We start from the raw sequence: 24258 nt of genomic DNA, 5'->3' as shown, positions 1-24258 counted from the left end.
TTGATCAAAATTGTTAAAGATCTTCTCCTTCACAAAATACCTCAGGCAGTGTTTCCGGTTTGTGTGGCAGGGTTTTGGTAGTGGGGGAGGGGCTGCAGGGGTGGCTCCTGTGAGAAGCTGCTAGAAGCTTCCCCGGCTCCAAGTCGGACCTGCCGCTGGCCAAGGCCGAGCCCATCAGCACCTCTGGGAGAACAGATTTAAGAGGGGAAACCTGTAGCAGGGGAGGAGCTGGGAATGTGAGAGAAACCCCTGAGCAGACAGCAAGGTCAGTGAAGAAGGAGGGGGAGAAGAGGTGCTGGAGAAGGTGAAAGGACCCATGCTGGAGCAGTTCATGAAGGACTGCAGCCTGTGGGAGGGACCCCACGCTAGGGAAGTTCATGGAGGACTGTCTTCCATGGGAGGGACCCCACGCTGGAGCAGGGGATGAGTGAGGAGTCCTCCCCCTGAGGACGAAGGAGCAGCAGAGACAAGGTGTGGCAAACTGTCCCCAACCCCCTTTCCCTGTCCCCCTGCACCGCTGGGGGTGACGAGATGGAGAAAATCGGGAGTGGAGTTGAGCCGGGAAGGAGGGAGGGGTGGGGGGAAGGTGTTCTAAGGTTTGGTTTTACTTCTCATTATCCTGATTTGATTGGTAACAAATTAAATTGATTTGGGTTTTTTTCCCCACGTTGAGTCTGGTTTTTGCCCATGACCATAACTGGCGAGTGATCCCTCCCTGTCCTTGTCTCAACCCACAAGCTTTTTATATTTTCTGAGTGAGCGGCCTTGTGGTGCTTTGTTGCCGGCTGGGCTTAAACCATGACAGGTATAAATAAATAAATAGTAACTGTCAGTACAGGACTTCTGTCAGACATCTCTCCAAACACACAGCTCAGTCCTATGTACTGTAACAAGCATATGAATAGCAGCAGCCATTAAAAATGTAACCATTCAAAAAGTCACTTACAAATCATTAGAGACATTTTACAGTAACCAGAACACATCACCTGATAAAACATTTCTGGAAGTATAGAAAGATACACATGAAAAAGAAACTTGGCTTCAGTACTTACTCTCTATGACCTACAAAAACTGGGCTATCTACAGATTTGTATGTGAGTGGAGGGGTATATAATGATAGCACCCCACAAGATGTCCTGTCACAATGGCTTCATGGTGTAACTCACCTGCTCCTTCCAATCCAGCCTTCAGCTCCAATGCTTAATTCTTCTCAAACATCAATATAAGATCTAAAGTTTTACTTGCTGTAAATGTAGTTAGATTTACAGCTACCCACAAGCCGCATCCTAAATCCCACATAAAATTCTTCCATATTACTTCTCCAATCACCCCCAAAACATGGTGACAATTTACATTCTAACAGAATCTAATTTCCTCTTGTCTGATATGGGAATGGTTTTATGCCATCAGAAGACAAAAATTAAATAACTATTCCACTGTGAGACAAATATAATTTTAGAGCAGTCATTTCTTGCAAGGTATTTTAAAACATAGAAACAAAATATTTCATGTAAAAGTCACAGGAATTCAGTGGTCATTATATAAATCACTCCAACAACATGTATAGCCAAGAAATACTGTTTTACCTTGCATGTACCCACCCTGAAAAGACTATGGATTATACCACACCCCAAGATGAGGAAGGCACATGACAGACCTTCTTATTTTGCTTTCCCACCAGAGCAACAACTCACGGTTGCAGTATTTGTTTTGCCCTACCCAAAGCAAAATCTGCTGCTTCCTAATGCTCACTGGGACTATAAGTTGCTTTAAAAGACAGACTCTCCCTGTAAGACAGTGTTTCCCCTTGTGTGTAATCATCACCTAATGACCCCAGACAAAAGAGAATACTCTTTTCTTGATATTCTCATGAACAGAAGGATTCATATTACACAGAAAATAGTTCACTCCTACAACACTGGCTCAGAAACACCACACATTTTAAAGTATTTCAGGTACGGCTTTGAAAATAAACATTACATCTCTAATTATTTTCCATTATCACCTTACCTTGCTTGACAACTGAGTAGCAACATCTCCCTGTTATTAATTAAAACTTGTAGCAGGACCAGAAAGGCTTTTGCTCGAATAAAAGTTGAAGGACTTTCAAGTAAACGAGTAACTGTAGTCACAAAATCCTTGGTGGAATTAAACACAAATATGTTAATACTATTTTATGGAAAAAGGTTACTTGCATTGTATTTTAACACTGTATACATTTAAAATTTGCTCATTTTCATGCGCGTTCGGTATTAGTAAGGTATTTTTCATGTCACTTATAGCAAAAAAAAAAAAAAAAAAAAAAAAAAAAAAAACACCAACCAACCCTCCATAAAACACTACTAAAATTCTCTCCAAGACAGACTGGCCCAGTGCAAATCTGCTTTATACATATTCTCAAGAGCTGCAACAAGTAAACGCTATCTAATGTACTATGTCCAAAAGGGTACAAAATGAGATACAAAATACAATAGAACTTACATTTTAAAATGTCTTACCGTAAGAATAAACATAGGATATTTTAATATATTTCTTTTAAAAGAAGACTGAATGATTTTCAGAATACATAAATATTTCAGCATAAATATGATTAAATATTTACCTATTAATTCCCTTATATGCAGGAAGATTAAAAATAAAACATTTGTTGGATACAATCATTTCTACATCAGACCCTAATTTATACAACAGATGCTCCAAATAGATGGCAAGACTGTTTCTACCTTCTCTGATTGTTCTTATCTAAACTAAATTTATTTTGGGTTCATAAAGTGAAGAACACCTTTTCAAGGAATAACCCTAATTAGGACTTGGAAAGAAAGAAAAACGATAAACTGCAAGCAGTAAGGAGCCATGACTTTCCTAATCCACTGACCATTCTCCATTCCTATGATAAAGTCAATTTATAAGATGCTAAGATCCTTGCTAACTCTCTCCTTCCCATAAATCCAAATGAAAAAATAATTTTAAAAGTTTAACAAGGATAGTGAGAAATGAAGAATAACCACAAAATATTTCCCTTCAAAAGTTTAACAATGGTTAACTGACTGGATTCTGAAATCACAGCTTGCTTCTTTTTCTCTTTCTCTCTATTTTGCCCTGTATATTGAAAGGATTTTTTTCTCTAGTTTCTGGAATGTGGCCTGACACGTGGAAAGATGTGAGATTCATGTGTACTGCCTTAGCCTCCAAAGGAATAAAGCTGAGAATCAGTGGAAGGAAAAAAAGAGATTTCGTATTATGAATAACAGAATTAGGTATTATGAGTTGTAAAAAGCATAAGATGAGGATCATTTATGCTCTGTCCAACGATATGTTGTAACTCCTGAGGAACCAAAGGAGAAAAAAGGAAAAGAATTTAAAAAAAAAAAAAAAAAGACAAAAAAACCATAGGGAGTATCCTCTACCTTCGAGGAATAAAAATACCTGCTATTCACCTGTATTCTTCTACAAAGACCTATTGGGCTATTTGGTAAAAAAAACAAAAACAAAACAAAAAAAAACCCCAACCCATCTTCAAAGATGACCTTGCTGGCAGCAGCGATGGTATTTTTGGATCAGCTCTTGATCAGAATGCCTTTTTCTGAAAACACAAATGCCACTTCAAATCTCTCTCTCTCAAAAAAACCCCAACCCTAAAAAAGTCAGAATAAAAAACTGAGCCAGAATTTACAAACTGAATCAATTGGCTCTATCCAAGAATGAGACTGAGCACAAATGGCCTCATCAACAGAAACTACCTTCAAACATTTGAGCTGGATTCTCAAGGGAGTGACACTACAGGATAAAGAGGTGCATAGTGTATGCCTGCATGTTGTGTGCAAAGTTTAAAACCCGGCTGTGTGACGCACATTTAACATACCAAGTACTATTCAAATTCTGTCTTTTGCCGACAGAATAACTGAACAGCAACTTCGTTGTCATAAAACTGAAAAACAACACTGAATGTAATTTATTAGAGCCAGTCTTTGCAACAATTAAATATACCTCTTTACAGAGACTGGAAAAAGAAGAGAAGTGTGAGAATTGGCCAACAAACCACCAGATTTTGCTCTGGTACCATTTTAACACTGTCTTCAAAAGCAGTCAGCATAGACAGTAACTGCAGAAATCCCAGAAAAAACAAACTGTCATTAATTATTCTAGAACTGTTTTGCTGTATTTCTGTCATTTATTTCATAAATAGAAGAGTTCCTCAATCTTGTGGTTAATAAGCATAAGCTGTGTAAAGTTTCCTGCTTTAAACACTTCAACAGCTGGTGGAACATGCTCGACTTGTAGCTCCTCCAGCATGAAAGTTCCTTCAGCAGTAAAGTTCTTAAATTACAATCTACTACAAGCAAAGGTTGAAATTTTAATAAAGTGGGGGTTTGTGGGGTTTGGGGCTTTTTTTATGAAATTACTCAAAGCAACCAAAAAAAGTTTTGATGTTAAGAAACCCCATAAAGCCTCAGACTTAGTGAAAGAGTATATATAATGAAACACTGCCTGCTAACATAAATGGACTTGATAGACTAAGCACAGGGACACCATGACAAAGACACGTGCAACTGCAAGCCAAAGCACATCTGGCTATTTTTAGCCCTCATGCTCTGGAAATCAAGAATATTTCAATGCTACATGTAGGGATTACCAGGGGTTAAGACAATAATGTCAATTAAAATCAGTTACATCAGACTTATCTGGGAATGTTCTAATAATCTGTCTTAAGAAATAAATGTGACACTTTGGAATTTGCTTTTCTCGCTGGTCTGAGGACTGCAGAACAGCAAGTGAAGCTCATCTTTGCTGACCTGCAGAACTCAATATAACAGAAGAGCTGAAAATTGCTGAAATACCTTCTAATACATTATTAATTGTTTCACCATTATATTGTTCTTCCCTCCCCTGCAACTGTTTGATGTATCCATGGAGACTCTGCAGGGTAAGGACACTCTTTTCATTGCAAGTGAACACACTGTTGACTGCAACAAGTTCATGATTTTACATTGGATACTCTTAGTAATACTGTAAAGCAAGTTTAAAACAAATCACAAAAAGCAATGATGGTTCTAATTGGCTACACAAGGGGAAAACAGTTAGACCACTATTTCACTGTACAAGAACTGAAGTTGCAATAGCAATCATTTGTTGTATTGTTGTGTATTTTCAAATTCCCTTTCTATGCATTGCAAATGCCTCCATAGAAGTTAAAAGTTACAAAGATTTTGTTAAAGACATTAATATCTTTTTATTAATTCATACCGATATTGACAAAACCATCAACATCAGAGGTAGCTACTTGTCCACATTCAGGTAAAAGACAAAGAACTGAAAAAAGTAACTGAAATACAAGGACAATGTTTATAACGCATTTATAATGCTTTTTTTTCAGTGCCATAATTGGATATCACTAAGATAAAAAGAGACTACGGCCAATGGTGCAGGGAAGCAAAGAAACAATGCAGTTGTGACAATGAATTGCTGTAACTACATGAATAATTTTACTTATTAGCACTTGAGAAAAAACAAATAAAAACCACCGCACCCCATTATCTGACCTCTGGAAGAACCTAACTGCATTCAAAAAGTTATATCACTGGTTTTCACTCATTCAAAGGTGAATCTTGACAGCCAGATGAAAGTAATTAGCAATGTTTTTTTTATCTACTGCTATAGTGTGTCAAAGATCTTTGAGTTCTTCCTCCACACTTTATCTTAAAACATCATTTCAGCTTTTTTTGTTTCCAAGACAAGACACTAAAATAGAAAGGCTCTGTATCAGAGAGGGACAAAAACCAGTCCCTTTTAGCCATTGTAGTTCTCTGAAGATTTATACTAGTGTAGATGACCAGAGAACTGCATTTCTCCTTTGTCTTCTGGCTTTTATTTTATAACTGGTTTTATCACTATTCTTGAAGGGAGTAGAAAATAAGGGCAGCCTTAAGCCTTGTAAGCTAAGGGAGTTTCCAGATAACATGTACAAAACTAAATGATCTCCATCTTGAATTTATATCTTTAAGCATCTTCTAATATCTTGGTCTGCAGCTGTATTAAAAAGATAGTCAAAACGTCATCACTACCTTCTGCATCACACTGAGGTCCTTCTGCCTCTTAAGCTATAGTGTACAAGAATTCTACAGAAGGCAAAATACTTTGTAAGCCAACATTACCCACTTGTTTTTTCTTTTCCCTTCTCTCATTAGGGTAGACTTGGGTCTCATGCTCACAGAATATTGAAAAGTGCATGGATTATTAAATTCAGTTTTCAGCAATAAAATATTATTACTCCATGTAATGTGATAGTATCTGGCAGTTCAATTCAGGAGCAGGATTATATTTTTAGATCCTATTCAAGAAAAATAGAAATCTATTTTCTGCTTCCAAAATCCTACAATCTAATTTGAGCAAAATAGACATTCTGTGAGATACAGATTTATCTGAGCTGTAAGGCAGATACAATTACCAAATGTGGGCACATGCAGTAGAACTACACCCTCTTTACTGGTTTTTAAAGTACCATGATTTTTCAGTTACAGCTTTGGGTACTACTCCCAATTCTATCATTAGTTTGATATATGCTGTTAAAAGAATGTCTATATTTGTCTACATTTCAATTTTCTAATCTGCAAAATTGCAATACTTGCTCACAAAACACCTATGACAATTCATTAATGATTAAACAGCAATTGTAAACCCACAAAGTTTCAGCCATTACTGTACTGTGTGCCAACAAAATACTTTTTATTTTCCTATAACTACTTGGAGACCTTCAGAGTTTAATATTTTTATAATGTCAATAATCTGATTAAAATGGTTCATAAGAACTGCAGTACCAGAAAGGGAGTCCTTTTAGCAATATAAGTCCTATATAAAGAAGAAATTCTTCACAGAACACCTCATGCTGTAGCCATATGCTTGTTACACATTGCATTCTTTCGCTGAATGTTCAAGTGAATATTTTTTGAACATATTTCTCTGACTATACCACCAACTCACAGTAATATGCATTATTAGAAACTGTGACATTACCAGACAATTTGCCACCTGTTAGTACTGTTGTAGTGGAATCTGTGGAAAGCTTAAGGCCAGCTGACACGTGTTTACAAAAACACATTGGAGATTCTGACAAGGCACAAAAATGACTTTTAGGAAGAGAATGAGTGATTTCAGGCTGAAAAAAGAGATGGGTGGGAAACAATAGATTCTTTTTTAATTTAACATTGTTAAAACTATGTGTAGAGAAACCAAATTAGTCTCTCTCAACTAAAGCATAATAGATTGTTATAGTCAGGATGACTGTCAGTTTACAGCATACATTACAACAGAGTATCTGATGAAAACACAAGCTAGAGTTCCTATTTTCTTTGTGATTTTTATCCTTTCCAAGCAGAGGAGGATTACTTTTGTTTATGAATTGTGCAGACTTACTGCCAAAAAAATAAACATGATTTCTCTAAACACAGAATAGAGATCTGTGGTGATCAAAATAGAAAACTTTTAATCATCTCTTCCAAAAATTGTATTAGACATAAATCAGAACTAGTAGTTTTATTCAGTGACACTAAAAACAAAACCCTAAGTTATTAAAATGCTAATTTCTGCAAGACATTGCACTTACAAATTGGCCTAAGGTCCTTTAAAGAGAGCATAAATACAGCTTTAGATTCAATCAGGACACTGATTATTTTCTCTTTTAAACGTCTAAGAGCTATAACAAATAACTGTCCTCATGCATTCCTTATTGTTTTTCCTTAGGGCCATTATCAGTTATGGTCAGGCTAAAGAGTTTTCTGAATTGATTGAATTCTAGCTGCAGAAGCAATTTATATACCTGTTAGTACCATCTCTTGAAGATCTGAGAGACAGAAAGAAAAACTATACACTGTATTTCAATCTTAAGCAAATAAAAATATAAACACATTCCTCATTTCCTGCTGTTCAGATATGTGTCACTGAGTTAAGCATTTTGAAAACACAGAAACACTACCAGAGCCAACTTTAAGTTTCCATTAGTGAAATTCCATGCCAGTGAATAATATTAATCTGAAATCAAACCTTTTCTTGAATCAGCCTCTGTAGATGAATCCCACATGACAACATTGCCAAAAACATGGTGAGCATGTACTGCTGAATTCTGCATATTCCATTTGCCAAGGAATTTAGTACGGCTGTTAATCCCACTTTTTCAATGACACTCTGGAAAGCATTAGGTGAGTAACGAGTAATTCTGCATAAAGCCTACAAAAGTGAAAACACACCATTGTTATTTAATGGGATTATTATCTCAAGAAAAGTAATGGAGAATAAAAACAGGTGGTGACTTTTCCAATAGTTTAGGAATACAGAGAATTCATATTAGAGGAAGAGGCTACTTATTTTTAGAGACCTGGAATTCTTCTAAATGTATTGCTATACACTGCATGCAGCTGAAACTGAAATATTTGGTACACCAACATCAACATCAGTCACATTACTCTCTCCCTCTAGAGAACAATAATGATGGAGCAGCATAGTCCGTGCTTGAGTCTTTTATCAGCACAGAATATAGGTAACATCAGATAACACTGTAATAGAAAGAAGCACAGGCAGCAGAAAATACAGAGATGGCACACACCACAGAAATTCTGGTCACCCACAAAAGTGGGCATCTTTCTTCTCTCTCTGCTCATGGGCCATAATCTGATATGTAGCAGTTCACTATCTGAAGTGGATCTTTAGATCTAGGTAATACTTGGGATCTAGATACTCGTTAAAGACCAGTATTTAGTATAGTAAACATGCAAACTATTCTCCAAATGGTTGATTTACAAGTATCAGTGATTAAAACAATTCTAACAGAAAATGCAGACACTGACTGTGCTCTAGTGAAGTGAGCACAAATCTGTTCCATGTATACTAACTTAGCTGTTTCCTAACAAGCATTATCAAATGACCTCCAGGGTGGATTCATCTCCAAGTCAACACAGCTTTTCCTTTTGATACCTCTGGAAATGCAACCTTCAAGATACTATAACTGCTTTTGTTCTCTCCAAATAAAGAAAATATGACTCTTTAGACATTTAAAATTTCACTTTCTTTAGCTTGTCAGGATAGGAAAACATTATGTCAATTATTTGAGTCACGTGAAAGTCTGAAGTGGTTTTAGGGAAAAACTTGGAAGGCGACTTTCTTCTGTAAAAGTAGGCAATATTACCACTTCTTTGTTCTCTTCAGACCAGCTATATTTAGAAATTCCTGGTTACTTGGTGTGCATTCAATAGTGAAGTCTCATTTAAGAGAAACTATACGCAATTACACCGACAGAATACTATCATCAGAGAAAAGATTTCCATGCAAGAACCTCAGAAACAGCCCAGTTCACCAGTGTCCTTAGAAACATTACTCAAAACACACACACACACACACACAAAAGGCATAAAAGACAATAAATCAAGAACTTACAATTTTTAAACAGATATTTTATTGATGTTGTTCATCTACTCTGCTCCTGTTCTTCCTTGTCCTTTCTGGTCCAGGAACCAATATCGATTGCAGCCTTTTGTTTTTCTTCTCACCCCTCCTCCCCCCCCCCCCCCTTTTAAAACATAGACACTCAATCTCAGTTTCTTAGTACAGCATGTTCTGTTTCCCCAAGGATACAATCCAGCCCTTCATCTCTAGTCCGAGTTCTCAAAGTGAGTGGGCAGGAGGTACACGCATTCACTAACCATATCCTCAAGGGTCATATTACCAGTGAACTGCTGGGACCTGGGGACAGATTGTGTCAAAGCAACACAGAGCTAACTTGGTATGCTATTGTGGTGTATGCAGACTTGCCAATGCCTTAGCTTTCTGCTACAGACCTCGTCAAACAGGGGTGACCATAGCCACAGGCCATAAGATGACCTCCAGGCAAATCTGGTAGGAAAGACATGGCTGTCTTCTAAGGTCATACTGCAGCTTTGGAGACACAGCAGCAAAGCTCCAGTCCACCAACAGCCAATGGGAGAAGCTTTAAACTCCTATTAGCTTGTATGTCACAGGGTGCTCTGCTATATGAGTGAAACCAACACCTCTGCAGAAAAGCAGAAGATAGAGTTTAATGAGGGATACAAGACAGAGCATCCTAAATCACTTCAGTAGATCCAGTATCTGGAGAGAACAGATAGAGCTAGGTCAAAAGGTGGTGGAGCAGGAATTGGGAACCAATGATGAGAAGAGGTAAGAGTAGAGCTCACACCATCATCTCCCAGCAGCGGTCTTGGAACAGGAAATGATCACAGTGAGAGTAAGGCATTGGCAGAGCCTCTCCTGGAATTGGCTTCTCTGCCCTTGCTCTCCGCACAGCCTTAACCAGCACCTTTTCTCCCAGCAGCTCCAATCCTAGCATCGTGATCCTTATCGACCCCTTCCAACTTGAGTTATTCTATGATTCTATGATCATCTATGCCCTATCCATTGCCTTCTAGTCTTACATGCCATACGGTGGCTGAATAACATTCACCCTTTCGGGACATACCCCATGACTCTCAAGTTTGAGAATGAATGCACTAATCTATCTGCAATACCCAAGTCTCTGAAAGAAACTATTCAGCACCAATTATTTAAGGAAAGGAAAAAAAAAAAAAAAAAAAAAAAAAAGCAAAACAAAAAAAACCCCCACCTCCAAAAGATTGTGTTGAGCTTTCCCAAATTAGTTTCTACTGAAGTGGCTTATGTTTTGTTACTCCTCCTCCAGCAGAAAAAGCCATCTCTTAGAAACAAAATTAAAAATTATTAAAAAAAAAAATCTAAAAACTTTCAGTATACTGGAAAGAAAATACTATTCCTGCTGCTGAGCTTGTCAGAATGTCACTTTGACATCTTACAGAATTATTTCTTCTCTGAATCTAGCAAAACGATAAAAAGATATAGCTTTCCCACAGGCAAAATATGTGATATTTACCTGAGGCATGTTGGACTCCAAAGTGAACAAAAATACTGAGACACATTCCCTGTTTGCCACCTCTGACAGGCAGGACAAGGTAAAGTGTCATCTCTTGACTCCAGAGACTAAGGACAGAGAATCTTCTTGATATATTTTTGCTATTGATTGAAATAATCATAAGTAAAATTCCATAGTGCCTTACTGCTGATATACTTTGCAGACAGCCTGCTAGCTCTAGGTAAAGTTATGACACATGTATTTCTTAACAGAAATGTATTTTTACATGTGAATATAGATGTCAGTCAAGAATAAATTCTTCAGGATACACTCAAACGAGGCAGAAATGACTGCATAATAAAATACAATTGGATCTCAATTTATGCGGTCATGTGGAATAAAAATGCCTATATATCTATAGCAACAATTTAATGAATGTAGGAATTGCACAGTACAATACAGCTGGAGAACACATTACTATTTTACTTTAAAAATCAGTATGTCACTGAAATCTCTACAAACTTCAGTTGGTAAAAGATCTGCCTGTGCTAGATTTCAATATTGATTGGTTATTTTTTTCTGAAGTTAAGATTATGTACCCAAATACCCCAGCAGTATTAATATATAACCATGAATTATATCAGGCATTGAGTAATAAACCCAACAAATAAGTTCACCCTCTTGTTACTTTAGTGTTTCACTACAAAGCAGCAAAAGGATTAGAGTATCACCTTAGTGTATCCTACTTTAGAAGCTTCCTTGTCCAATTCACTTCATATGTGGTATAAAATAATGAAACCTCAGACTTTTGATAAAGGATACAATCCCCAAAACAGTGGAGGCGAAAATCCAGGAACATATTCAGACCTAAGCACACTTACGTGAAATGATCTGTCTGGAAGAAGGAGATGAAATCAGCTACATGGATAGCAATAATTTCCATGCAGACCAGAAAAACAAGAAACAAAGCAGTTGGACCAAGGATGTAGAAGGGTGAATGTCTCTTACTCTTGCAGTCCCCCTCACTGCTGCTTTCACTCAAAGCTCTCCAATATGTTAGTCTGGAGCAAGCCCTACCTCCAGCATGACTAAAACCTCAGTAACTACCCAAGGGAAAGGTATGATCTCCAGTAAACTTACTGCCTTCACAGGAAAAAAATGTTAATTGGGAACAATTTTTTTTTTGCTTATATTGTCCATATGTACATTTATACTGCAGATTTGCACAAGGTGTTGAAGAAATTTTTGCCTCAGCAGAACTCAGTGTGCACACACAATTTGGTTGTCTCTTGAAAACGCTAGCCTCAACACTAAAGCATGCATTGCTAAGGAACTTTGACAGAGAAAAATTAATAGAAGATAAAAAAAGGCATCTTTCTTACTTAGATTGACAACTGCCATTGAAAGGATGTCCCACAGACAGTTGAATTTCTCTAGGGAATCCTGATAATTGCAGCTATCATGATCTCCTAAAACACACTGCTTTGTCCTAACATATGTCATCTGTAAGAGGGCTTCTAGGGTAGCTCTTGAGGACTGATAAGCTTAGACAACTAAGTCTTTGAATTTGCATTGCATTATAAAGGGAAGAAAAAAAAAAAAAAACATGAGGTAAGAGCTTGGCCAAAACAATATAATTGCAAGTCTTATGAGTACCAACCCCAGAGTGCCAGATGATTCAATTTTGAACTACTGTGTAAACATGGTAACTTACTATACATGTCACTGCATTTAACGTCCCTGGTTGAGCAAGAAGCCCATAGAGATTAGGTTGCTCTATCACAGCTTCAGTGACAAGAGGTGAAGGAACTCAAAATCTATGATACTTTCAATCTCCTCACGTGGAAGAGATGACAGAAATACCAGCACTGTTTGCCTGAACTGAGCAATTAAAAAAGCCTCACTGACTAGTAAGTAGTAGTAGCTGTCAATGGACACTAAAAAGAAAAAAAGAAAAAAAAAAGGAGGAGTAAACTAGGCTACAATAACCTCTTCAGGTTTTAGCTTCCTCTTAAACATTTTTTCCTACCTTCCAGATAAGATGCATGAAGATTTTCTTCTCATCAGATGCTGTGGAAAAAAAAAAAGGCAACTCCAGTAGTGCTTACGAGAGCCTAGCTACCCATAGCATAAATACTACGACAAAGAAAAGAGTTCTCAGTGGTTCACCTCAACCGCACAGCCTTGGGAGGATCGAATGACCTGGGATCTCAAAAGAGGCTGAGGGTAGAGAGGGAAAAACAACAACCCTCTCTTCTCATAGTCACTAGAAACCTCATCTAAGGGCAAAGGGTGCAAACCATATGGCACTGATGATACTAACCTCTGAGCCAACAGCTACAAAAAGCCCTAGTGAATCTGCACTGACGACAAGTGTATTCTTGAGAATCAGAAGTATAACTTCTGCATCTTACTGAGCAGAAAAAAAGCTTTTGCCTACCTCAAGTATACTATATTGTCCAAGAAGAAACTGACTTCTCAAGGGGGAGTGGGGGAAGCCCACTGACATTTCCTCTGGTGATCTTTCTTTGCTCAGTGTCTGAATGTAGTTCAGACAGACTGTTTCTCTGGATATGCTGCTCACTGTGGCATACAAAACAGGTGTAAAATGTCCAGCTGGCCCCTGTAAGTGGAGCAGCTCTGGACGTCTGGCAAAGGAGTTGAGGGAATAGTAAATGCTGAAGCAAAGTTCTCCAAGTAGATAGCAGAGAAACAGGAGGAAAACTAAGGGACAAGTTGAAAGGGATAAAAATAAAACAAAAAGCTATGATCTAGTAGCAAACAAATAACAACTGGCCAGTCTAATGATTGACAAGAACTGAAAGCACAAGATACAAAACATCCCATACAGCGAAAGCAGTGGTAGGAGAGAAGATTGAGCAGGCTTGTTTAAATACTCACTAAGTAAAGGAAACCATAACTCTAATCTCCAGTCTTTTACCATGTATACAGTCATGATGTAAGCATGAAATTCACAGCTCAAATGGATAAAGTCTCAAAAAGAGCCTTTCTGAAAAAGCAGCCTACCAGCCAGACTCACAAGCAGGCTTAAGTTATAAATCCTCTGTATAAAGGTTACACATATATTTTACATTTTTAGAGACTGACAAGCCTCTACCCATAAAAGTTCTAAGACTAAGTTTTTACAAGGAATTTCAGATGCCACAGAACAAAGGCTTCTGTAACATGTATTTTACTAAATAAGTTTACTGTTCTAAAAAGTCAACACATTTTCCCTACATTTAAGCAGTTTATTTCCCAGGCAAGACTCTGCCACAAACACACACTGAGGCAAATGTTTAATGAATACATATATTTTTAAAAATTATAAATTTATTCTACCATTTATCTCTTCAGCCACACTTCAGATATATTTTTAATTCTCTCTCTTTTGTTACCTCAAAGCTACATGTGTCTAAGCGCATACTGCTGCTGCAGCAACGTTACAATTTTCCATCTGGGAAGCAAACAGTAAACTCATTAGCGAGCCTGAGCTCACTCAGGAAATGAGCATCCAGTTATCACACTTCATTTAAAATAAGTCAACTTATTGTTCAGTTCTAAAATATTACCTGTATTGGTGGATAAGGGTTTTGTTTTGTCAACAAGAGATATGGTTAAACTCACAGCCCTACTAAGTATTTTCTACCTCACAAATGTTTTTGATTCAAACCTTTTGCTTGCATGTCATAGCTCTGTTTGTCTTGTTATTTTATATTAACTTACAAATTCAGGGCAAAGACTAGCCCTGACAATTTTATAGAAATTAACATGATGATTTCAAATATGTCTTCTAAGCAAGTCTGTGATAAAAAGAATAAACACTTTTCACGTAAAAACATCATACAAAAAAGACATTTCAATTTTGCAAGAATTTAATTGATTCTTTCAAAGATTAAACTTTTCAAACATAACTCATGAACACCAGCATAAAACAATATATGTTCCAGAAAATGATGAATCACAAGGATTTTTCGTAAGTACTGGACGGTACGCAATACTTGCACTTTCCAATTTCAGAAAATTTGTAAAGATATTTTAATGTAATTTGAAATATAAAAATACACATAAATAACAGAAAATATGCTCAAAACCATTTCAGTTTCAATTCAGAATGCTTTTCAAAATAAACCCCCAAACATTTCTATATCACAAAAGGAAATTCCTTACCGAAACAGCAGTTATCTTCAAAGAATCTACTGTAGAATGTGTGAAAAGGTACCACAAGACAGGTCCAATTTCTCCTGTAATAAATCCTTGGGCATGGCAAGAGAGAGTAGTGCAAACATTTTCAATTATCTTTGCTGCCAAATGGTTCACTACCCGGTCTTCCTACAGGAAGGAGAGGAAAGGAACACTCATACGCAAATGTTTCTAATGCTTCTGATTTCTTTTTAAACTACTGCCTATGTCCGTATTTTATTCCATGCATATTGTCTTAGTGTGGCTTCTTAATTTTATTTGATACTTGCCAAAGTCATTTCATTGGAAACTTCACCTTGTGACAAAGTCATGTTTACAGATCCTACTTCCCCCCACTTTGTCTTCTACTGCAAAGATAATTTAATACAAGTATAATTAATACAAAATCTTTCAGCTCCAAATGATCACCCCAAATTAAAGGTAGTCACTAAAAATGAAAAGGTTTTGTTATGTTAGAGGTGTTCCATGATCAGTGCTTTATGAATGAATGTCTGTGTATCAAAACTCATCACTACAACAGGCTCCAAATAGCAAGATTACGAGAAACACAGTTACATTAGGAAAAATAAAAGTAATTACATTAAACCCTCTTTATTCAGAAGAAACAACCACCCCCAGGGATAAAGAAAAAGCCTTCTCACAAGTCAAGTTATTCCGTAACTCCCTTCTCTTCCTCTTTTGAAACAGACAATCCTGGCCAATGTTTAAGAATCCTTCATCTTTTTAATACTAAAAAAAAAATTTTATCTGAAAAATCATTTGTGGAAAGCCACTGCACATGTAGGTTTAATATCTACATAATACTATTCATACTACAATGTGTCCAGGGAATAAAAAACATGATGTCAGAATAATCATGAGCCATCGGCACATCATGAACATCACATGGCAGCAGTTCTAGCAGCAGTTCTTTCTCAAGAAAACTGTTACTGACTCCAATGGAAGCTTAACTTAATACAGATCACTTAAAAGCAGAGTCTCTCTTTCTCTCTCTCACCTCCCTTCTTTAGTTGTTTTTTTTGTGTTTTGTTTTGGTTTGGTTTTTTTACTCTGCTTTCACTTAAAAGCAGAGTCTTCACATTAACAGAACTGGAAGACTCATTGCTGGTGGTTTTTTGGCTGTGCATTGCCTCGCCTTATCACAATCTTTAGCTATGAATAAGTGAAGTTTTTCAACAATGTCTTAAATGGCATTCTTGAGTTCAGCAAGAGTGATTTTTAATATAAGAAGGACAACCAATTTAATTTGTCAAGTCTACCTCATAGCCTGGCTTCACAAATAATTCATCATAATATCTAATTGATTTCTTTCTTAAACTAATCTCCACATTATCCTACTAACCTTTGGATTTCTGACATTTATCTTCACAATCGGAACCACCAACAACTGTGAGCAATGATAATGAAACCTTTCAGAAAGCAGTACAAAAGCCTTCCAGATGGGGAGAACTTACACGTCATTAAAAATATATTCAGTATCCACTCTTCCTTCTACTGACTTAGGTATTCTAAAATATAGACACTGATGTAGAAATATTTGGAAACTGTAGTATAATGCTGTTTAAAAAAAAGCTGTATTCATAATTTTCATACTAATCCTTCCTGTTGTCCCAAAGAACTGGAGCTCCACTCAAAATACTTAAAAGAAATACCAAAGCCAATTCCCACCTAAACCAGTTACACTCTTTCATAAAACTCTACTGATTTCCGTGGTCTTCCTTCTGATTTACAGCCATGAAACCAAAGGATTAGGCTTCTCTGTTTTTCAGTTTCTATTACTGCAATATATTGTATCATTTTGACGTATTAAAGACCTAAATACACAAATACACATACATGTTTACCAAAATTAAGTTTCTCAAAGCTTTTTATAAATAATGTTAATTTTTAATATCATTCTGTGAATTATACTTCTGAATTTCGGGGGGGGGGGTTTGCACAGTTAAGGTAAAAAATACATGGATTTATCAAATGGACTACATGCTTTTAAAATTGAATCCATCATTGAAATGTTAATAGTCAAGTTAAATTCAAGTTAAATCTCTCATATGAAGTGATTACTAGGAACATCAGTTGGGACTCCAGTGCTACTTTAAGCAGGCAGAAACACTTAATAAACATACTATAATCCATTAATAAGTCATAATCAAAGCATTATACAACAGATATTAGTTATTACGGATGTCAATTAATTTCCAGATGCAATTACAGCTTTTCTTCACAAAATTTGGTCCTGAAGATGTGCTTTATTTCCTTTCAGCCACCAATGAGTTATGCCCTGTGCCAGATAGTCCTGCTACTTTGGCTAGAAAAAGGTCATGTATCGTAACAGTGCTCTAAAAACTCAATGAGGCTGTCAGAGTAATTCCATTTGCTGCCACCCCAGATTGTCCATCTCAGCTCCTCCGGGATCTATTCCTGAGCGCTGTCTAAGCAACAAGACTTGTACCATTTTCTGCTTAATTAGCTCTCTGGAAGGGAAGCCTGACCTAAACTAATATTTGGCCTCCTAGCTAAAGGAGTCATCCTATCATGTTACCAGGACATAAGCTATGTTAGTGAACAGCAATGGATCTTCAAGATACGAGTAAAGTAGTTCCATGTAACAGTTAACCTCTGTCCCCATCATGAACTGCATCAAATCTAAATCTATTCATAGAGCTGTATCAAAAAGAAGCACATACTCTACTTTCACTGGGTTTATATTTCAACTAGTTTTATAAAACACACTTAAAGATAAAGCTCCTAATTTTCAGTCCTGTTGGAACAATTGCAGATGTATCTGTTCCCAGTTAAGAGTCATGGATGCTTAGTGAAAATGAGCTCTGAGTGAGAAAGCAAATACCAAAAGGGTAAATAGATGTAAACTGCTAAAAGAGAACTTCTTTTAATCAAGTCTTTCTATTCCTATTGGGGGAGGGGGGGGGGAGATATGCAAATCAAAGTCATTAAGTCATCAAAGAATCTACTTTCATTTTTTGAAATAACTGAATCTACTGGATATTTTTATTGATTATTAAAAACTTAACAGTGCACTAGAAGTTCTGGAGGCACTGAAGATACAGTCACTACAATAACCAACATCCTACCTAAAAATAGCATAATTTAATTTAGAGGTTAAGATAAAATATTTTATTATCTTTTTATATTGTACTGTGTATAGATACATACACTTGAGTAAAAGCATAATACTCATAAAGAAACATTGGAAAAGCTGAAAGACTCAGGAAGTAACACTGTATTCCATCATTATTCTAAATCAACTTCCATATACTTCTTTTAATCTAAAAAGACAGAATAAAAAGAAACTACAAACATAACTTAATGAAGTAAAACTGTATCATCCTAAGCATTCATGATTATAAGAATTAAATCTTCATATGGCAACACTTTGCAATATAAAACCTGCACAGAAAAGAAGGAACATGTAGAAATAAAAATTTAAAATACCTTTTGTGGAAAAAAAAATTAAAAATTCTGTCAGTAAATAAAGAATTGATACCTAAAGAAGAAATTAAAGTGATAATGTATATGATTCAGACCATTACTTTTATACTATAGGCAATTCTGTCAGTAAACTAAAAACCTGATGTCTGAAGAAGAAATTGAAGTGGTAATGTGTATGATTCAGACTAGTGCTTTTATACTCTAGGCAATTCTCTCAGTAAACTAGAAAACAGATAGCTAAAGAAGAAATAAAAGTGTGAATATATATGATTCAGACTATCACTTTTATACTATAGGCTGTCCTATACTTTCTGAGAAAATAGTTATGGTTTTATTCTCTTCTCCAAATTCTCCTTTCTGCTCCAAATTCACTGTAAAGGAACTGCTCCGGCTAAGAATATACATTATAAATCACACTGCCTTATAGTATATATCGGCAATTATTTTTTAAAGTTATCTTTTGTTATTAGAATTCCTCATCAGTTCAGAACCAAACCCCTCAGAATTATATCTTGCTCCCTCATAAAAGAAGTAGTCCATATGAAAAGGGAAATGTGTACTATTTAGCTTACTGCCAAGCTCTAATTTATTAAAAATCTTGCTTACACAGTACTCTGCACATCCAAGAGACAGAAAATTATCCTTTGTAACCTCACTCACTATTCTGATTCAAATACATTCTCCAGGTGGCATGCTTTAAAATGAGAGAATTCTGCACAATCTGAAAGCCAGATAGAGCTAATTAGCTATAGCTGTATATATTCATTTACCAATGCAAGGGTATTGCCTATATATAATTTTTTCCAGGTTCTATGAAGTTATTACCAAAAATTGTATATAATTGTATACCTTATATTTACGTGCCATTTGTAAACAGAAATGGACAGGTACAAAGCTCCTGAGAGCTTTTTCAATGGTTCCTCTCTGCTCTCACACAGGATTACTTAAAAGGAGATTTGCATACAGTTTCTGGCTCCGCCACTTAGTTCCAGCAAAGGACCTTGTCAAAGCAACATAATCGAGACCAAATCAGACAAGAAAAATTATAAAAGACATCAAAAAGTAGTTTGGATATGGGAAAGATTATCAGTTCTAAGACGACTGTCAGAAAAAAATGTTTAAAAGGAAGATCTGAAGGAAGGTAGGGGCAAACGTAAGGGAGAAAACAGTAGAAGCAGGAAGGTGAAAGGATTGACTGGACCATAAGTGTGAAGATGGGCAAATGTAAAACAGAAACTAAAGCTGAGATTTCACTTACTTAAGATTAGGTTGAGCCTGAAATGCAATAATGTCGTGGTTTAACCCCAGCCAGCAACTAAGCACCACGCAGCCGCTCACTCACTCCCCCCCCACCCAGTGGGATGGGGGAGAAAATCGGGAAAAAGAAGCAAAACCCACGGGTTGAGATAAGAACAGTTTAATAGAACAGAAAAGAAGAAACGGATAATGATAATGATAACACTAATAAAATGACAACAGCAATAATGAAAGGATTGGAATGTACAAATGATGCGCAGTGCAATTGCTCACCACCCGCCGACCGGCACCCAGCTAGTCCCCCGAGCGGCGATTCCCCGCCCCCACTTCCCAGTTCCTATACTAGATGGGACGTCATATGGTATGGAATACCCTGTTGGCCAGTTTGGGTCAGGTGCCCTGGCTGTGTCCTGTGCCAACTTCTTGTGCCCCTCCAGCTTTCTCGCTGGCTGGGCATGAGAAGCTGAAAAATCCTTGACATTAGTCTAAACACTACTAGCAGCAACTGAAAACATCAGTGTTATCAACATTCTTCTCATACTGAACTCAAAACATAGCACCGTACCAGCTACTAGGAAGACAGTTAACTCTATCCCAGCTGAAACTAGGACAGTATCCACCCCTTATTCTATACCATTGACGTCATGCTCAGTTCCCATACCTTTAGTTACATCCTGGTCAATCATCAACACCTTATCTATCACTTTGAGACATATGAACAATGATATATATATATATGTATACATACACAGAGATATCATCCCTTTAGTTTATGTGTTATGTTCATTAAATGTTCATTGAGTTCATTTAGTTCCTGACTCTGGGCTCCATCCGTCATACCAGTCTTTCTGGGCAGGAGGGATGGTGCAAAGTCCTCTCAGTCGGTAGAGCAGAGTTGGGCTTCAGTGCAGTGTGACGAGCAGTTGACATTGGACGCAGCAGGAGGATGGTGTGCACTGTTGGATTGTTGCATGCTGGAGTCAGTTCTGGTTCCATCACTACTGCGCTTCGCTCAGTTTTATCACAGTTTTTCTTGCTTGATCTAAGTGATTCTTACTATAGTACTATGGATATAGCATATAACAATTATAGTAATGATAACATACAGTAGCAGGGTTATATAGCAACTAGTATCATACAGTTTAATTCTGGCTATTCTCACCTAAAATTAAATCCCCTTGAGGCACACATCGGACTTCCCCATCTTTTCGCATCACCCACCAAGTGCACCCAGGCCCTTGAGCAAAAGCAATCCCACGAATGGGTTTACCTTTGCCTGAGGCAGGAGTAACCCAGACTGTCTTCCCTAACATATTTTTTGTGTGCACTACAGGGACTTTATCCCCTTCTACAGTACGTAAAAATTCTGACTGGGCAGGGCCACCCCGATTGGCAGATCCTCTGGTGTTGACTAACCAGGTGGCTTTTGCTAAATGTGTATCCCAATGTTTGAAAGTTCCACCCCCCATTGCTCTCAATGTAGTCTTTAACAGTCCATTGTATCGCTCAATTTTCCCAGAGGCTGGTGCATGATAGGGGATGTGATACACCCACTCAATGCCATGCTCTTTGGCCCAGGTGTCTATGAGGTTGTTTCGGAAATGAGTCCCGTTGTCTGACTCAATTCTCTCTGGGGTGCCATGTCGCCACAAGACCTGCTTTTCAAGGCCCAGGATAGTGTTCCGGGCAGTGGCATGGGGTACAGAATATGTTTCCAGCCATCCGGTGGTTGTTTCCACCATTGTGAGCACATAGCGCTTGCCTTGGCGAGTTTGTGGAAGTGTGATATAGTCAATCTGCCAGGCTTCCCCAAATTTATATTTCAGCCATCGTCCTCCATACCACAGGGGTTTTAACCGTTTGGCTTGCTTAATTGCAGCACATGTTTCACATTCATGGATAACCTGTGCAATAGTGTCCATGCTCAAGTCCACCCCTCGGTCACGAGCCCATCTATATGTTGCATCTCTTCCCTGATGGCCTGAAGCATCATGGGCCCATCGAGCCATAAATAGCTCACCCTTATGTTGCCAGTCCAAGTCCACCTGAGCCACTTCAATCTTGGCAGCCTGATCCACCTGTTGGTTATTTTGATGTTCTTCAGTGGCCCGACTCTTGGGTACGTGAGCATCTACATGACGTACTTTTACAACCAGATTCTCTAGCCGGGATGCGATATCTTGCCACAGTGCGGCAGCCCAAATGGGTTTACCTCTGCGCTGCCAGTTGCTCTGCTTCCACTGCTGTAACCACCCCCACAGGGCATTTGCCACCATCCATGAGTCAGTATAGAGATAGAGCACTGGCCACTTTTCTCTTTCAGCAATGTCTAACGCTAGCTGGATGGCTTTCACCTCTGCAAACTGACTCGATTCACCTTCTCCTTCAGCAGTTTCTGCGACTTGTCGTGTAGGACTCCATACAGCAGCCTTCCACCTCCGATGCTTTCCCACAATGCGACAGGACCCATCAGTGAACAGAGCATATTGCTTCTCATTTTCTGGCAGTTTATTATACAGCGGGGCTTCTTCAGCACGCGTTACCTCCTCCTCTGGTGACATTCCAAAATCTTTGCCTTCTGGCCAGTCCGTGATCACTTCTAAAATTCCTGGGCGACTGGGGTTTCCTATGCGAGCCCGTTGTGTGATCAGTGCAATCCACTTACTCCACGTGGCATCAGTCGCGTGATGTGTAGAGGAGACCCTCCCTTTGAACATCCAGCCCAACACTGGCAGTCGGGGTGCTAAGAGGAGCTGTGTTTCAGTACCAACCACTTCTGAGGCAGCTCGAACTCCTTCATATGCTGCCAATATCTCTTTTTCAGTTGGAGTATAGCGAGCCTCGGATCCTCGATATCCTCGACTCCAAAACCCCAGGGGTCGACCTCGGGTCTCCCCGGGTGCTTTCTGCCAGAGGCTCCAGGTAGGGCCATTCTCCCCGGCTGCAGTATAAAGCACATTCTTAACATCTTCTCCTGCCCGGACTGGCCCAAGGGCTACTGCATGAACAATCTCCCGTTTAATTTGTTCAAAGGCTTGCTGTTGCTCAGGGCCCCATTTAAAATCATTCTTCTTCCGGGTCACTTGATAGAGAGGGCTTACAATCAGACTGTAATTTGGAATATGCATTCTCCAAAAACCCACAACACCTAAGAAAGCCTGTGTTTCCTTTTTATTAGTCGGTGGAGACATAGCTGCTATTTTGTTGATCACATCCATTGGGATCTGACGACGTCCATCTTGCCATTTTATTCCTAAAAACTGGATCTCCTGTGCAGGTCCCTTGACCTTACTTTCTTTTATGGCAAAACCGGCTTTCAGAAGGATTTGGATTATCTTCTTCCCTTTCTCAAAGACTTCTTCTGCCGTGTTGCCCCATACAATGATGTCATCAATGTATTGCAGGTGTTCCGGAGCTTCACCTTTTTCCAGTGCAGTCTGGATTAGTCCATGGCAAATGGTGGGGCTGTGTTTCCACCCCTGGGGCAATCGATTCCAAGTGTACTGGACACCCCTCCAAGTAAAGGCAAACTGTGGACGACACTCTGCTGCCAGAGGGATTGAGAAAAACGCATTAGCAATGTCAATTGTAGCATACCACTTGGCTGCCTTTGACTCTAGTTCGTATTGAAGTTCTAGCATATCTGGAACGGCAGCACTCAGCGGTGGCGTAACTTCATTCAGGCCACGATAGTCAACTGTTAGTCTCCACTCCCCATTAGACTTTCGCACTGGCCATATGGGACTATTAAAGGGTGAGCGAGTTTTGCTGATGACTCCTTGGCTCTCCAGTTGGCGAATCAACTTGTGGATGGGAATCAGAGAGTCTCGGTTGGTGCGATATTGCCGCCGGTGCACCGTCGTGGTAGCAATTGGCACTTGTTGTTCTTCAACCCTCAGCAACCCCACAATCGAAGGGTCTTGAGAGAGACCAGGCAGGGTAGACAGCTGTTCAGTGCCCTCCGTCTCCAAGGCAGCTATACCAAAAGCCCATCGATACCCCTTCGGGTCCTTAAAATACCCTCTCCTGAGATAGTCTATGCCAAGGATACACGGAGCCTCCGGACCAGTCACAATGGGGTGTTTCTGCCATTCATTCCCAGTTAGGCTTACTTCAGCTTCCAATACAGTTAACTCTTGGGATCCCCCTGTCACACCAGAAATACAAATGGGTTCTGCCCCTTTATAACTTGATGGCATTAGAGTGCACTGTGCGCCGGTGTCTACTAGAGCCTTATACTCCTGTGGGTCTAACGTGCCAGGCCATCGAATCCACACAGTCCAATAGACCCGGTTATCCCTTTCCTCCACCTGGCTGGAGGCAGGGCCCCTCTAATTCTGGCCAGAGTATCCGGTATTCACTTCTCGTAAAATTGGCTCAGAAGTCCCTTCAAGAGGATCAGAAATAAGATCAGCCCTTCTGCTCTGTTTGGAAACTGGAGCGGCATTTTTCCTAGTAGAATCCCC

General features: G+C 38.5%; 1 protein-coding gene across 2 annotated transcripts in view; it reads right to left on the bottom strand.

The window, feature by feature from the left end:
• ULK4 (unc-51 like kinase 4) overlaps positions 1–24258 on the bottom strand; it is a 264773-nt gene that overhangs the window by 173702 nt on the left and 66813 nt on the right. For both annotated transcript variants that reach the window (XM_041122173.1, XM_030007779.2), the window contains 3 exons: positions 15056–15217; positions 8038–8220; positions 2011–2138 (listed from right to left, as the gene is read on the bottom strand). In XM_041122173.1, coding sequence (XP_040978107.1) covers positions 2011–2138; positions 8038–8220; positions 15056–15217 — 473 coding nt within the window. The remainder of the gene's footprint in view (positions 1–2010; positions 2139–8037; positions 8221–15055; positions 15218–24258) is intronic.

Source organism: Aquila chrysaetos, chromosome 3 (assembly GCF_900496995.4).
Source record: "Aquila chrysaetos chrysaetos chromosome 3, bAquChr1.4, whole genome shotgun sequence".
Lineage (NCBI taxonomy): Eukaryota > Metazoa > Chordata > Aves > Accipitriformes > Accipitridae > Aquila > Aquila chrysaetos.
This window is presented reverse-complemented; position numbering and strand designations above follow the sequence as displayed.